General features: G+C 55.1%; 8 protein-coding genes across 8 annotated transcripts; 5 read left to right on the top strand and 3 right to left on the bottom strand.

Moving 5' to 3' along the window:
- Positions 1-187: 187 nt before the first annotated feature.
- CORC01_02517 (aldehyde dehydrogenase) lies at positions 188-2,050 on the bottom strand (the record flags this gene model as incomplete). The annotated part of the gene is made up of 3 exons (XM_022614167.1): positions 188-301; positions 625-1,509; positions 1,646-2,050. 3 exons carry the CDS (start codon positions 2,048-2,050, stop codon positions 188-190), a joined length of 1,404 nt encoding a protein of 467 aa, XP_022479379.1.
- A 466-nt stretch (positions 2,051-2,516) lies between these two features.
- On the top strand, positions 2,517-3,521 carry CORC01_02518 (RNA recognition domain-containing protein; the record flags this gene model as incomplete). The annotated part of the gene is made up of 1 exon (XM_022614168.1): positions 2,517-3,521. The coding sequence occupies one exon, from the start codon at positions 2,517-2,519 to the stop codon at positions 3,519-3,521; it is 1,005 nt and encodes a 334-aa protein (XP_022479380.1).
- Positions 3,522-4,854: 1,333 nt separating this feature from the next.
- CORC01_02519 (uncharacterized protein) lies at positions 4,855-5,652 on the top strand (the record flags this gene model as incomplete). The annotated part of the gene is made up of 2 exons (XM_022614169.1): positions 4,855-5,221; positions 5,543-5,652. 2 exons carry the CDS (start codon positions 4,855-4,857, stop codon positions 5,650-5,652), a joined length of 477 nt encoding a protein of 158 aa, XP_022479381.1.
- Positions 5,653-6,029: 377 nt separating this feature from the next.
- On the bottom strand, positions 6,030-7,523 carry CORC01_02520 (NMD3 family protein; the record flags this gene model as incomplete). The annotated part of the gene is made up of 1 exon (XM_022614170.1): positions 6,030-7,523. The coding sequence occupies one exon, from the start codon at positions 7,521-7,523 to the stop codon at positions 6,030-6,032; it is 1,494 nt and encodes a 497-aa protein (XP_022479382.1).
- A 1,185-nt stretch (positions 7,524-8,708) lies between these two features.
- CORC01_02521 (DEAD/DEAH box helicase) lies at positions 8,709-10,997 on the top strand (the record flags this gene model as incomplete). The annotated part of the gene is made up of 1 exon (XM_022614171.1): positions 8,709-10,997. The coding sequence occupies one exon, from the start codon at positions 8,709-8,711 to the stop codon at positions 10,995-10,997; it is 2,289 nt and encodes a 762-aa protein (XP_022479383.1).
- Positions 10,998-11,485: 488 nt separating this feature from the next.
- Positions 11,486-12,749, top strand: CORC01_02522 (uncharacterized protein; the record flags this gene model as incomplete). Its single annotated transcript, XM_022614172.1, has 3 exons — positions 11,486-11,669; positions 11,735-11,780; positions 11,831-12,749. The coding sequence occupies 3 exons, from the start codon at positions 11,486-11,488 to the stop codon at positions 12,747-12,749; spliced, it is 1,149 nt and encodes a 382-aa protein (XP_022479384.1).
- Positions 12,750-13,518: 769 nt separating this feature from the next.
- CORC01_02523 (ubiquinol-cytochrome-c reductase cytochrome c1) lies at positions 13,519-14,181 on the top strand (the record flags this gene model as incomplete). Its single annotated transcript, XM_022614173.1, has 2 exons — positions 13,519-13,823; positions 13,947-14,181. The coding sequence occupies 2 exons, from the start codon at positions 13,519-13,521 to the stop codon at positions 14,179-14,181; spliced, it is 540 nt and encodes a 179-aa protein (XP_022479385.1).
- A 307-nt stretch (positions 14,182-14,488) lies between these two features.
- Positions 14,489-15,165, bottom strand: CORC01_02524 (aminopeptidase Y; the record flags this gene model as incomplete). The annotated part of the gene is made up of 2 exons (XM_022614174.1): positions 14,489-14,578; positions 14,908-15,165. The coding sequence occupies 2 exons, from the start codon at positions 15,163-15,165 to the stop codon at positions 14,489-14,491; spliced, it is 348 nt and encodes a 115-aa protein (XP_022479386.1).
- Positions 15,166-15,318: the final 153 nt, after the last annotated feature.

Consider the following 15,318-nt stretch of genomic DNA (forward strand, 5'->3'; position numbering starts at 1 on the left):
GCTGATACTGAGTCCCTGACAGGAACGTGATGACTAGAGCCTCCTCAACCTACTATATCCCGTCGCGATCTTTTCCCAAGCAAAACACCATCTCGACACAGCTTCAACTCTTCGCCAGCTTCCCGCATGATGCAAAAGTCAGTGAAGCGGGCACAGATGGGCCCACTCAGGGCTCCGATACTACCGCTCATTTGGGGTAGTCCTTCAAATGGTAGCTCTTGAGCTTAACAAACTGATCGTAGCCGAAGCGGCTTAGGGTCTGCCCCTTGCCAGAGTTCTTCCAACCCGTCCACGCTAGGTCCTAAAACAATTGTCAGTGCCGACATTTATTATGATAAACTGTGGCTTGATGACGAAGATGGCTTGAAGTATGGCGGGAATAAACGACCTGCGAAAGGTTGCAAGCCGGCAGGCAGATAACACAACAAGGGAAAAAGGTTAACATGCGGCTACCCGCCCCGGATAGGATCCAACCACTTGGCCAACTCTGGCGGTAGGGGCGGGCATCGGGCTAGGGAAGAAGAAGAGTGGGGACCGGAGACAAACGATCACCGAAGGGTGGTCGGAGCGGCCAAAAACATGGGTCGGCCGATCGCCAAGGCAAGCATGGCATATTGTACTTACTGGGCTGGGGTAATCGCATCTGTTGACGAAGACGGTTCCTGCTTCGACCTGGTTCGCGAGCTCGTAGCCGCGGTCCGTGTCTTTGGTCCAGATGCTGGCAGTCAGGCCAAACTCGCTGTCATTCATGAGCTTGACAGCCTCCTCGTCACTCTTGACACGCTGGACGGGAATCACCGGTCCAAACGTCTCCTCTGTCATGACCGTCATCGAATGGTCCACACCGGTTAGCAGCGTGGGCTTGACAAAGTTGCCCTTGGGCGGGGGGTTGCTGAAGGACTCGTTCTCGGGCGTTGCGTCAGTGGCGCCCTTGGAGAGAGCGTCCTTGATGTGCGACTCGATCGCCTCCTGGGAACGCTTCGAGATGACGGGGCCAACGTGCGTACCCTTGTCAAAGGGGTCTCCAAGCACGTATCCCTTGAGAACCTTCTGGACGGCCTCAACAAAGGCATCGTGAATCTTGTCGTCGACGTACACCCTCTCGACGGAGCAGCAGCTCTGTCCCGAGTTGAAGACGGCGCCGTCGACAATCTCGGCCGCAGCCCAGTCAATGTCCACATCGCTGCGGATATACGCGGGGTCCTTGCCTCCCAACTCCAGACCGACGTTGACGACACGGTCTGACGCAGCCTGCTGAACAGCCAGACCGCCAGCTACGGAGCCGGTGAAAGCGACGAGCTTCACCTTGGGGTTGCGCACAATGGACTCGATCAAGACGGGAGAGCCGCAGTGGAAGAACTGCAGCACGCCGGCCGGGAGACCGGCCTCCTCAAACACCTTGGCCACGCGCTCCACAATGGTCGGAGTCTGCGGCGACGGCTTCAAGATGACGGTGTTGCCAGACAACAGCGCGGGAACGAGCGAGTTGACCAAAATGAGATAAGGGTACTGTGAGTGTCATGTTAGCAAAGAGGCGGGGGTGTCGCGGTGGTGGCTCAGCAGTTCGCGTTGTCTCACAGCAATGGAACATTCACCACGCTGCGGACGGCGTTACGTGGAGCCACGCAGGTAGGAGACAACCCACATTCCAGGCAAAGAGGACGAGGACCGGGCCAACGGGGACCTTGCGAATGAAGCGCTTGAACCCCTTCTCAGCCTCGCCGTCGGTGTCCTTGAGAACGTCATCGGCAATCTTGAGCAGGTACTCGCCGCGCTTCACCGCCGTGGCGATTTCAACGCCGGTGTAGGCGCAGGGACGGCCCATCTGGACAGTGAGCTCCTGCGCCAGGTCATCCTTTTGCTCGAGAAGAAGGCTCAGCGCCTTCTTGACGATAGTCTTGCGGTCGGCCAGCGAGGTCTTGCTCCATGACTCGAAAGCCTTGGTGGCAATGTTGGGGAGCTCATCTAAGTCGGCCTGGGAGACGCCATTCCGGGTGAGGACGGCCTCGTTGGTGGTAGGCGAGATGGTCTTGAGGACTTCGACGGACATGTTGTTTGATTCTCTTTGGGGTATCTGAGGTCAAGTAAAAGAGAGGTACGAATGCGAAGGAATCAGATCTAGTTGATGGTCAGGAGGCAATTCGCAGCTTAGATATCCCCCTTCATGAATCGTGAGCTCACTGAGGGGCAGGTGGAGGGGCAATGACATGGAGGGGCACCTGTGACCTGCCCGCCGGACCGCGCTTGTGGGGAACGCGGTAAGATAAGAGATGATGTAATCAGACTGTACTACCCCGATAAGACACTACCGATAAGGTCCACTCTAATTTTTTTGCAGACCGCGCGCAGTGGCTGGGATCGCGGACTTTGATTTGGATCTTGTACAACGACGGTTGCATTACCGCCGACAGCAAGGCTACCGACAAGGCTCTAGCAGGGGAATTACATTCTGCTCTTGCTGGCATTTTAAGACTTTTAGGACCCACCACCATCGATATTACGTCCCAGCAGCCACCATGGCCCCCGAAAAACGCAACAAATTCCTCGACGCAGACGAGAGCGACGACGATCTCGACCAAGGCTACGATTCCGAGGCCGAGGAGCTGCGCAAGGGAGGCCGCACCGCCAAGAGGCGCAAAGTCGACAGCGAAGACGAAGATGACTTCAGCGACGAAGAGCGAAATGTTCCAGGGGACGCAGAAGACGCGGCGAGCGACAATGAAGGCGCCGACGAGGACGGCGCAGAGGCCTCGACCTCGACCAACAAGAAAAAGTCAAACTCCACAAAGCCAGATCTCCCAGACGTCTCCAAGCCCCTGACGAAAAAGAACCTCGTCGCGACGGAAGAGGCGATTAAGAAGTCCGGCGTCGTCTACATCTCGCGCATCCCGCCCTTCATGAAGCCCCAGAAGCTACGCTCCCTCCTCGAGCCGTACGGCAAGATCAACCGCATCTTCCTCGCGCCCGAGGACCCGACGGCGCACGCGCGCCGCGTAAAGGCCGGCGGGAACAAGAAGAAGTCGTACACGGAGGGCTGGGTCGAGTTCATGCGGAAAAAGGACGCCAAGGCCGTCTGCGAGCTGCTCAACGCGCGGACCATTGGCGGCAAGAAGGGGTCCTACTACCACGACGACATCTGGACGCTGAAATACCTCAAGGGGTTCAAATGGCGTCACCTGACGGAGCAGATCACGGCCGAGAACGCGGAGCGGACGAGCAGGATGCGGGCCGAGATCAGCAAGGCGAGCAAGGAGAACAAGGAGTTTGTGCGGAACGTGGAGAGGGCCAGGGTGCTGGACGGCATCGCTGCGACGAGGGAGAAGCGCGGCAAGGCGGCTGCGGCTGCGGTGACGGAAGTGGGAGCGGGAGCGGGGCCCTCGGTTGGTGGTGCGGCAGAGGGGCAGCAAGACAAGAGGCGGACGGTGTTCAAGCAGATACCCTTGGCGGATAGGAAAAGCGAGGCTGGCTCGACTGCGAAGCCGGGAGGGGATGTTGCGAGGGTGCTCGGGAAGATCTTCTGATGGGAGGGGGTGCCCGTATGTTCGGCATTCTATGTTATCATCGTCATTTTACTGGTAGGAGGAGCGTACTTGGACTTCAATCATCAGACGAAATGAGCCCTATGGATCAGTAGCCTCGGAATGTTACGGTGTGGTTGCAAGTGTAGGTGGGTAGATGTGGCATGTGTGGCCGACCGCCGAGTAGCGATTGCGAAGGCCGCTGGGTCACCATCATGAGCCTGCGCGGAGGGTAGTCTGTCTGGCATCTTGGCATGAAAACAGATGACGGCATGACGTCCTCAGAGTATACCCTACGGACGAAGCTCCATGCAAAATAGAGCCGCGGTCGTATTCAGGCAGAATGATGCGTGTCGTCTGTACTTGCTAGCATGAACACCACTTGAACTGTGAAGTCTTTCTCCATAACGGAGCGGATGCGAATGCTTCGTGTACACCACTTTCGTGTTCGCGACGAGCCGCTCGCTTGGCATAAAAAACGATGATGACATGCTCTCCTGGACACTGGGACGAAAGAAGCTGCTCGAAATAGAGTAGTTACAATAGCCGGCGCTAACATGAGCACTTTGCCATTAGCGCAACGCTCAGCTTGCGGCTCAACAACGTGTACAGAGCGCCAATCCACATGCATCTCAGCCTCGGAAAGATTTCCAGTCGCCCAATGATTCGATTTCACAGTATCTCTGCATCGAGTAATCAATGAGTAGTGTTTCAGGCAAGCCGCGGCTATGATGTTGATCACCTCCAAAGCAGCCGTTCCGCCTCGGCCTCTCGGTGAACCAACTTACACCAAGCCCAACACACTGTAACCTCGACAAACTGGCAAACTAGCCAATTCATCACCAAGGCGCCGTACGTATACCGCTCACAGGAGATATTGTCTTTGGAATCATTCCCACTCGGACGAAACCGCAGACATTGACATAAGCTTGCCGCGCAAACCTTCACCGGCGTCCAAGAAAACAAAGTATCCGTACACCAGATCTCGATCAGATGACAGCAAACATGATCCCCAAAGCCTCAAAGGCAACAGGGCATTGCGCGCGCGGTCTCTACTAGCTTGCCCGTTCGCGCGAGGACCCTCCCCTCCTGGACAAAAATCAAGCCGCCTGCCGCCGTGAAGCTTCCGTCCGTCGGAGTCCGCATCGACCTGGGTGCTGGTAGGACAACTTACCTGCACCCTCCCACCACCATTCAAAACCTTATAAACTGTAAATCTGCGCAGCACCGAGGGCGTAGCTGGAATCCCCCAGGGTATTAGGTCCCCGTCGGCATCCTGGCTCCCCACCGTCTCATCTATGTCGCCAGTAGGGTCGAGGGAGTGGACTCTTAACTCATGATGGCGGGGGGGTGTAAAGAGCTTCAGGGGGCGGACCCGTCTGGGAGACCAAAGTCTGGGGAAAAGGGAGGTGCCGACAGCTCTCTGTCTACCCGCCCAGCCGGCGACGCCTGTTTGGACCTCGGTTCCAGGGTTGGGGACCTGGATACCTTAAGGCTGATCCTAACCGCCCCGGGAGACTCTGGGGAAGCCCGGAGGGAGGAGGAGGAGGAGGAGGGCGGACCACGTCGGTTTCGTAGAATTGAAAGAACGATGCCGTGGGAGGAGGGCGTGGCTCCTAGAGTCGGCGGCGGCCGGGTCGGGTCCCTAGAGTGTCCAGTGCTGGACGTAGGGGAGTCTGCCCGCCTCTCGAACGAACCAACAGGTAGACGGGGCCACGGGGGAAAACCTGGGTGTGCCGAGTTTGTGGTGTGATTGTGCTCAAGCCCGCTGGAGTCGGCGATTAGAAACAGTGCGGTCGGCAGTCCCAGACAGTCGGCACCCTGTTTGGGTAACAGAGGGAGAACAGCACGGACATTGGACTCTTGATGGGAAGGTCGATGTGCTGCTTGTTGGGCTCCTGAGTGGTGTAAGAGGGGTGACTGCCGCGGGCCGTGCGATGAGTTGCTGCCGGACGCACGTACGATGTCGTCCATGGATGAGATAAGGTAGACAGGGTGCTGAGCACGCACGCACAGTACCTTAGACTGGGGGAGGGTGGGAGGACAGCTTGGGCAGTGGTACATCGCCAACAGCTCCGACATTGGATCCCTGCTTAACATGATCGTGAGCGGCGGCGGCGTCGGCGGCGTTTGAACGGCAAAGAATAATAAAGCGGACGCATGAGCCACGTGGTGATCTAATAGTTTTTCCAACGACGAACGCAACGACTTTTACTAGCGTTGCAGTCTCAGTCAAGGTATCTGATGCATACACGCCTGGCCAACCTATCCTTGAACCGTCCCATCCATTTTTTGAAAGAGAATTTAACATGACTCTTCCACTCTTCTTTTGCCGAGAAACCAAACGTGTCCACGTACCATCTCGAGAAATAGATTTCTTCCCCGCAGACGGTCACTAAACCTTAACACCATCCCGGGTCCACCAACGTCGGGGACCTCGAGAGATACGTCCCAACTTGCCCGTCCGTAGACACACACGCCCCCTTCCCTTTCGGAAACGGATATCAACGCTTAGTCCTGAATCTGGAGTTCGTCCATGTCGTCAAGCAGCTCATCCATGTCCACCCTCGGAGCTCCCTCATCACCCTCGGTCTCGGCGATGCTCATGGCGTCCGGATCAATCTTCTGCGCCTGTTGCGCCTTGTACAGCGCCATTGTCGCGCGCAACTCATCATCCTCCTCGACGTCGCGCAGGAATTGCTCGTAGTCCTCGTTCATGCGGTCCTGATCCGCCTGCTTGGGGAGCAGCTCGCCCTCGTCCTTGGCCATGCGCTTGAGCTTCCAGTTGCGGTTCTTGTGCTTTCTTCTATTGGGGTAGTGCTTCTTGACCAGGATGACGTCGGGTATCGTCGAGCCGTAGGCGTGCGACTCTTCGATGGCGTCAAATTCCTCGTTGTTGAAGTTGGTGCCAGTAAGCATGTAGCCCATGACCGAGTCGCCAGCGTGCAGCAGGCCACCCAAGTGTGTTCTCGCAAAGTAGGTCTTGTCGTTGGAACCCAAGTCGGAGGCGCGGGCTACTTGCACCTCTGCGAGATGCCACTTGCCCTTTGTGATACCCGTCGGCTCGATGTCCATAACGATAAACTCAACGAGCGACTTGACGTCGGCGAGGGAACGGAAAGGTGCGCGCCAGTATATGGGAGCACTGACATCTGCAGTCTGGAGGGTGTTGGGATCAAAGAGGTATACTGCAGTTCCGATCTTGTGGCAAATGACGAGGGGAGAAATGTTGCCGGAAGCCCGTGCCAGCTTAATGGGCATGGCAACAAGGTCGTCACGGCAGATAGGAATCAGCTCAACCGAGAAGGTGAACTTGAACGATTTTGTCGATGTGTGGATATCTTGCGAAATGAGCTCCTGCGACTTCTTGACCGTACACGGCACCACTGAGTTGAGGAAGTCGCAAAACTTCTCGGCCTGATTCCTCGCTGAGAAGAAGAAGTCGATTCCATCCTTGGCCTCCTTAATGTTGAGAGTATCTCTGTGTGCGCCGTGCTTCATGATCAACTGCTCGAGGTAGAGGAACGTCCTCTTGTGCAGGACCTTTTGGCGGACCTGGACCGAGGCACGCCATACGTTGGCTGTGTATGACTTCGCGCAGTCGGGGCATTGCTGGTACGCGACAATGTAAATGGCCTCAAAGGCTTGCTGAAGAAGGACTCCGCTCTGGACCTCGTCCTGGATCGTAATCTTGACCTTGACTCGTCTCGAATGGGGTTCCGTCCACACAAAGGAGGCGTCGATGATGCGTATCTTGTTCAGACCCTTGAGCTTCTTGAGGCACAGGGCGAGGAGTTCACGGGACTCGGGAGCGGCGACGATCCAACTGCTGGGCGGCAGCAGCCAGCGTTCGCAGTCTCTGCAGTAGTTGAGGGTGGCTTCGCGCTGGACGCCCTGGGAGATGTCGACGGTCAGCTTGATGCAGTCAAAGCAGAGCGCATTGGCGGCGGTGGTTCCGTCAATGGGGGCGCCGCAGTTGCAGCAGAGAATAGTGGCGTTCGTCATGTTTTGGTGCTTCTTCCCTCAGTGCCCGATTCCTTGTCGATTTTGGGAGGAAATGTTAGGGAAAAAACGAGGCGACGAGGGGTTCCTCCTTGGGCGTTTGGGCTCGGTGTATGGCGGGGTTGTCCTCGAGAGGAAAAAAAAAATATCATGAACCCGGCCGATAAGGCGAGCGCGGGGCTTATCAAACGAGTCACATGATAATGACGCCGCCAGTGGCGGGCTTTCGCCCAGCTTCGAATCGCATTAGTAATCGCAGCTCCTACCGGCACCACCATGGATCATTCGCTGACTGTGTACACCTGCAGCATCACGTACATATGTTCTCTACCAATGAAAAGTCAGCAAGTCCTCATCTAGTCATTAAAATTTGAGCTTTGGAGCCAGAAGCTCTTGTCTTTTACGCAGCTTTTGTGACACATCGCCAGCTCAATGACACAACAGGATCCATTGCTGATGTACTTCCTCTTCCCAGAGAGGTATAGGCGACCTGTCTACCTTGTACTGTTAAATACACCGGCACATTCAGTGACTCACAATATCCGGACCCGACGAGCTTGGGTATATTACACTTGGAACATGGAAGAGCTGGCAGGTGCGACAGGCTCTGAAAGACATCTTATGCCTCTTTGCCCTCGAGTTAGCTTGGGACACGCAGTTTATACTACTACCGGCCGTATTGACGAAATGGAAGGCATAGACGGCGAGAATAGCTGTAGAGACCGAATAAGAGTCGAGTTCAATAATCGAAACGATATTTTTACCTGTCACTGGTCGATTTCGGCGAACCAAACTACAGGTAAGAAGAAACAGACAACGACGAGAGAGGCACGAAGCCAACTTGGGTTTCCGTTCGATCTCCCTCTGCAACGTTGGGCGTCTGCTGAGGCAATAAATCAGGTTCCTAAGTCGCCGTACGTAGCCATGTCCAAAACACTGTTAGGTGGTGGCATCTGAAATCAGCAACGAGGCGCGAGTGATGGTAGGTAGGTATGTAATTACTTTGGGTACGTGCCAGGTAAGGAAGGTACGGATACCCGCTGGCACGCGTCGAGGAAGTGGTCTGTGTGTCTGTGGGGCTTATCTAAACACCGAAAGCGATAAGACTTTACTTGCCTAAAAATTTCCACCGAGTCTCAGCGAGCCAACGGCTCAGTTTTGCGATTAACGGCAAATCTCATCAGCAAAATGGCGGACGATGGCATGATTCTCAATTTTGACATGGGCAGCGGCCCTGCCAAGCCCCATGTCAAGATTCAGGGTGGTCGCTGGCGCGACAGGAACAAGGCCAACAGAATTGCCAATAAAGGCACGGAAAAGGATGCTTCATCATCAGCCAAAGACGATGCCCCGCTACCGCAACGATATACGCCTGGATCCAAGAAGCCCCAGAGATCGGACCGGCCTGGCAACGACGACGACTCTTTTGAGCGCCCGGCAAAGCGAGCGAGGGCAGAGCATCCTCAGGCTACGGCCTACCGGACTGGAAAACTGCCGCCCGGCAGCATCTCGAACAAGCTGAGAGACGGCCAAATCTCATCGAAACTTTTTTCGTACAACCCCACGCCAAAGACCATCTTCGATGAGCCCGGTGCTGAAAAGGTCGAGGAGAAGGTGGCCGAGCCTTCAAACGCGCCGCTTTCTGATGAAGCTGCCAGCTTCCACGCCCTGGGTATCTCAAGACGCCTGGCCTTGACGCTCTCTGGCAAGATCCAGCTCAAGGCACCAACAGCTATCCAAGCCAAAGTCCTTCCTCAACTCATCAAAGAAGACAGCGATGCCTTTGTGCAAGCGCAGACTGGCTCCGGAAAAACTTTGGCTTATTTGCTACCCATCATTCAGCGGATCCTGTCGGTCGAGGGCCAGATCAAGAGAGACTCGGGCTTGTTCGCCATCGTCATGGCGCCTACCCGTGAACTTTGCAGACAGATCGAGCTCGTGCTTGCAAAGGTTCTCCCACCATACCTGGTCAGCACAACAGTCATTGGTGGTGAGAGCAAACACTCTGAAAAGAGCCGTCTCAGGAAAGGCGTCAACATTCTCATCGCAACACCTGGTCGTTTGAGCGATCACCTCGAGCACACCAAGACTCTGGATGTCGGCACTGTGAGGTGGTTGGTTCTTGACGAAGGCGATCGTTTGATGGAAATGGGTTTTGAGGCGGAACTGCGCACTATTGTCAGCAGGATCCGCGAGAATCCGTTGGCAGACAAAACAGCCAACGGGGTCTCTCTCGCCAATCTCCCGCAGCGTCGCGTGACAGTCCTGTGCTCGGCCACTATGAAGATGAACGTTCAAAAGCTCGGCGAGATCAGTCTGGAAGATGCGGTTCACATTACCACATCAGGGGAAGAGCAAGTTGAGGGAGAGGAGATTAAGTTTGAGGCCCCGGCACAACTCAAGCAGAACTACTTGATCGTACCGGCCAAGCTGCGCCTGGTCACGCTCATAGCGCTTCTGAAGTCAACATTTTCACGGAAAGGTTCGGTGATGAAGGCTATCGTCTTCTTTTCCTGTGCCGATTCAGTCGACTATCATTTCGATCTCCTTCGTCAACCGCCGAAGAAGGACGAGGGCTCAACCGATAACTCAACGTCGCAAACCGCAAATACCGTCGCGCCTTCGGCGTACATCACATCAGCAGCCAACACGAATATCGTCCTTCACAAATTACACGGCTCCCTCCCTCAGCCAGTACGTACAGCTACGTTGGCATCTTACAGCAAATGCACAGACCCGACAGTCCTGCTTACTACCGACATTGCGTCCCGTGGTCTCGATGTGCCCTCTGTCGAGCTCGTAGTCGAATACGACCCCGCCTTCAGTGCAGACGACCACGTCCATCGTATCGGTCGTACAGCGCGTGCTGGAAAACCCGGTAAGGCGGTTTTGTTCCTCATGCCTGGCTGTGAAGAAGGCTACATCGACCTTCTCAAAGCCAAGAACGCTTCACCTCCCAAGCCAGAACTCTACGATACTGTCCTCCACAAGGGCTTCACAACAGGCATGGACTTCCCCGTTGAGACGGACACCAAGCCCCAGCCCGCGACCGACAGGGGCTTCAGCAACCGGGCTGAGAACCTGCAGCTTCACCTGGAACAGCGCCTGCTCCTGCCATTGGCGACAAAACTTCTGGAGGAGGCGCGCAAAGCCTTCCGTTCGCACATCAGGGCGTACGCGACTCACATCAAGGACGAGCGCGTCTACTTCGACATCAACGAGCTACACCTGGGTCACATGGCCAAGGCGTACGGCCTGCGCGAGGCGCCGTCGGGCATCGGACGCGGCGGCCACGACAGCAAGAAGGCGGTCATGAAGCAGAAGAACGCCGCCAGGAGAGGAGGAGACAGTAGGCCCTCGGGTGGCAACGCTATGGAGGACATCGACACTGGTGCTGAGCCGAGCGAGATGGAGAGGAAGATGAAGATGAAGATGAGGGCTGTGATGAACGCAGCCAGTGAATTCAACCTGGGTTGAAGGATTTGTTGTTGTGTGTATTTCGTCTGGGTTGGGTTACGGATGATAGATAAAATGGGGCATACTCATAGCGTTTAAAATAGTCATATCCCGGATCGGGTACTTTTCTTTTCTATCAAGTTATCATTTCTGCGACTCCTTTTCCTCGCTTGCTACCTCACTGACCTGAGAACTTATCTCAGGTAGACACCCAAGAAAGCAGTCAGTTATGCAGCAAGTGGGGCGTGCTACCGGAGATGGTAATGCGGCCTCTTGCATAATTGTCAGTGCTCATTCACATCGAACGGCCGCCTAAAGTACTTACCTTCGGTACCTGGTCTCACCCAGAAGGCGCGACGACCTGCCTGCTCATTGCAGGTAGTTGTCACCAAAGATCTCATAGATCTCATTGAAACTCACCCAACTCCCACAACATCGCTTTGAGAACTCCAGATTATGAATGTTCTCGAGCTACAGCCCCAACGCCTCTTTCAAACACTACACGAGCCATGACGCGACAACTCCCCTGGGACCGTAATGCACTGGAACGGACGGCAACCAAGAAGAAACAGACCGCATCCACACCTCGGAAAGCCGTGACACCAATCCGGTCCGCATCTCGGGCAGCAGCGGTTGCATCACCGCTTGAGCACTCGAACCGTAAACCGGCCCGTTCAAATGGCTTCCTCGGGGGTATGAGCGCTAGGCCGCGCCTGCTCACAGCAGCTCAGTCCACTCACTGACTTGAGAACCCACAGGCAGAAGCCCTTCAACCTCATCACCGCCAGAACCTCTTCCAGAGACGTACTCATACTCTCCCATCCATACTTTACGAACCGCTAACACACGCGTAGTTTCATGATAGATGGTCTCGATAACGACGACAAGTACCGCATGGTCGAGGACGAGCTCGTCACCATCGCGGGACAATTCACAGCGCACCTGCACGCGGCAGAATACCAGCGCCTCAAAGCCCAAACGCGCACGCAAAACGCCGAGACGATCAAGACCATCTCCCGCCCCGTCGTCGGGTCCCTGACCGAGCTCGCGCGCAAACGCCAGGAGGAGCTGCTCCGGAAGAAGAAGCAGCGCGAGGCACTACGCCGCGCAAAGAGGGAGGCCGGCAGGGATGACGAGGAGAGCGGGGACGAGATGGGCGTGCCATGGCGGGGCACGTCGCTGCAGGGGCTCATGCATAGCCCCAAGAAGAAGGAGGTGCCGCTGATGGCGCTCACGAGGGCGGGTTCGGGCGCGAGGACCTCGGCTTCGAGTTTGTTTGGGGGTGTGGTGAGGTCTTCTCAGAGCAAGAAACCGGCAGCATCGGCAATGAAGAGTACGCTAGAGGATGAGGCGACGACGGAAGATGAGAGTGATGATCTTGGAGGGCCCGTCAAAACTCCGGTCAAGAGGGAGATTGGTCATAGCCGACCTGCAAGACCGGCTTATCCATCAGAAGCCTTTGCAAAGGTGCAGAGCCCATTTATTAATCAGCAACAAACGATGCCCGCAAGTAGCAAACGACTACCAGATACTAGAGCGCCTCCAAAAAGTCGTGGGTCTTTGGGAACAGCGGCAACAAAACCGAGTTCATCGACAAGAGCAACTACCAAAACGCCACCCGGTAACCATGAGGATGACGAAGACGAAGATGATGACCTGTTTACTAGATTCAAGAATCGACGAGCGAACTCTAGGCCTCAACGGCGGGCTCCAGAGAAGAAGGAGAAACTAGACTCAAAGGGAACTGAAGACATCATTCCATCATTCATATGATACCCTTGTGATGCCGAAGGGGGGATTCAAGGAGCTATGATAAATAGGACAAGCCTTTATCTAATATCAGGCCTTTGCTTCCAAAGTCATGGCTCTTACACTGCGATAGTCACTTACCTTTGACCTTTCTCCGATCACCCTTCTTTAGTGATCTAATATTACCTATCGGAGGTCCAAGTCTCAGCATCTTACACGCACATAGGAATCAATGAGTTCAATGTATCAATGACCCACGTGAGGTCCTCCCTTACCCTCTAAGAGAATAAGTTTGCATCTGGTTGTGCAAAGGCACAAAAATCGTTGTAGGATGGTTATTGCGTGTTTAATCAAGGCTGCGACCTAAATTATAGTTGTCTCTCATGGTGGTTCCGACTCAGCATGGCTCTAGGCTTTCTCGGCTACCCTTTCTGCAAGATATCCGTCTGCAAACACATCATGAGAGACGGTGCGACGCAAGAGGACACCAGCTGATTGCAATATTCCTTTTACTGGAAGGTTTCAGACCCTCCAACTTCAGGCACGCTCTTCTCCCTGTTTTCTCACAATGTTTTGCTGAGATCCGTCGCAAAAGAGCCATCAAACAAAGAATTCACTCTAGCATAAGCCCAAAGGGTTGACGAAATACACCCTTGACATCATTGTCAATACATGCCAGGTACTCCTCGAGAAGCAGATTTTTGAAAGTGAAGAGAAAGCCCAACGGCGATTTCGGCATTTAATTCAGGAAAAACAAACAACACCAACAAACGCGCCATAGAAGCCAGCACCTATGAGCTATCAAAAGCATTTGAAGGATAAGATCATTTCGGTCAAAGCTGAGATGCAGGCCGACGGGCCGATTTCTCAGCAGCAAATTGTGATTATATACAGCTCTAGTGCCCCCCCTCCGAATGAAGGAGGAAAAGACGAAAGGTTCAGAGCCCGACGGCTAGCTGCAGAGAGGGTGGGCAACGCGGCAAGCGGCACTACAAGCGATGCGGTGATCAGCACCACAAGCAGCGACACCACTACCGGCAAGTCAACGGCAACGGCAACGGCGCAACAGCCACCTCAGGAGACATCGACTCTGCCACAGTCCAGTACCGCAATCTTCACAGACGAGGCCCAACATGCCCTCCTAACCAGGATCCTAAGGCTGCTAGAAAAAGCCTGCTTCAAGTATGCGAAGCTAGAGCTACCTCGGGTCCTGCAATGAAGACAATGGGACTCGCTCGAGTACGGAGAGCTCCAGGTGTGGGCGCGGATCCTCAAGGCTGAGGCGCCCAAGAAATTCAAGGGCGAGACGGTGCCCTTGCCGCACTCCAGCTGGAACATTTTCATCGAGTCGGTCGCTCTGATTCGGCACAAGGCGGTCCATCGCGAGCCGCTCTCCGTCGCCGACGTGGAGGCGTATCTTGCCGACGCCGACAGCCTCGTGAGGCTGCTTCGCTAAGACGAGTGCGTGGCGAGGCTGAGAGTTTTGCGCGAGGAGATGAGGGCGTCGCTCATGGTCTCGGAGTGGAAGAAAGGCGCAGCTGATGGTTAGGTTCCAAGCTAAGTTTGATGAGATTGGGCGTCGCAGGGAGCTGGATAGGCTTGAGAGACGGACGAGGGAGGGAATGGCTCAGGAGCATAAGAGGATCCAGGCCGATCTTGGATTTGGTTTTAAGCTTGCGGTTTCGGAGATGGAGGAGGAAGATGAGGAGAGGGGAGCTGAGGGGAAGAAAAAGGATCAGGAAGAAGGTGGCGATTACTGGAGTCTAGATTCCTGTAGTCTCATCGGTGCCTTCTGAACTGCGTCTCTGGCTGACAACCTGCATCTTGGTGAAGTCTGCATTGAGCCCCATGGACTACGAGACATTACAAAAGCACCAATTGAGAGCCTTCTAGCTTTCTCCCTTTCACAGGGGTATTGTATTCGTTGCAGAATACTAACCCATTGACTAGCAATGATGGTGCTCTTCGTCTGACTCCTCCACAGACGCGATGATTCGGCCAGCTCCAACTGCGCGGGCAGGAAGCACATGAACGCACTGGCTCTTAATCAGGTTGATTCCGTCCAGGGCCAAGGAGGAAATAACACAAGCAGCAGCCTATGCAGAATAATCAAGAGTTGGTGATCAAACTTGTGCCCACAATGCTGTCTAGAGCACCTCGAACAACATGCCTCTGCGTTGACCGTGGGCTGGTCCAAGTCCGTGTTATTGATATCGTCGCACTCCTGGTGATAGCAGCGATCCTGCGCGGTCCCCATCCCCGTGTGAAGACCCCCAACGGGCTTGCCCGAGATCTGCCAGCAGGAGGCGTCGTGGCTGCCGTTGGTGAACCTCGCGATTGTCACGTTGACGCCCTTGGCAACAAAGCCGGCAGTGAAGAGCTCCTGGATGATGTCGGAGCCGGACCGCGCGGGCACGCCGTAATAGCCCCTGGTGACCATAACGAAGTTGAGTTAGGCCAGGATGTTGCTGCGCTCTGCGGTCGAGGGTTGTTCACATAGTAGCGGGAACCGATGGGGGCCCTTTCTTCTGCGCCCCTCGATGCGAAGCGAATCTTGTTGTTGGTGCTCTATTTTGTGAGGGATGGAAAGAGC

This window comes from Colletotrichum orchidophilum, assembly GCF_001831195.1.
Source record: "Colletotrichum orchidophilum strain IMI 309357 chromosome Unknown Scaffold_14.1, whole genome shotgun sequence".
Taxonomy (NCBI): Eukaryota; Fungi; Ascomycota; class Sordariomycetes; order Glomerellales; family Glomerellaceae; genus Colletotrichum; species Colletotrichum orchidophilum.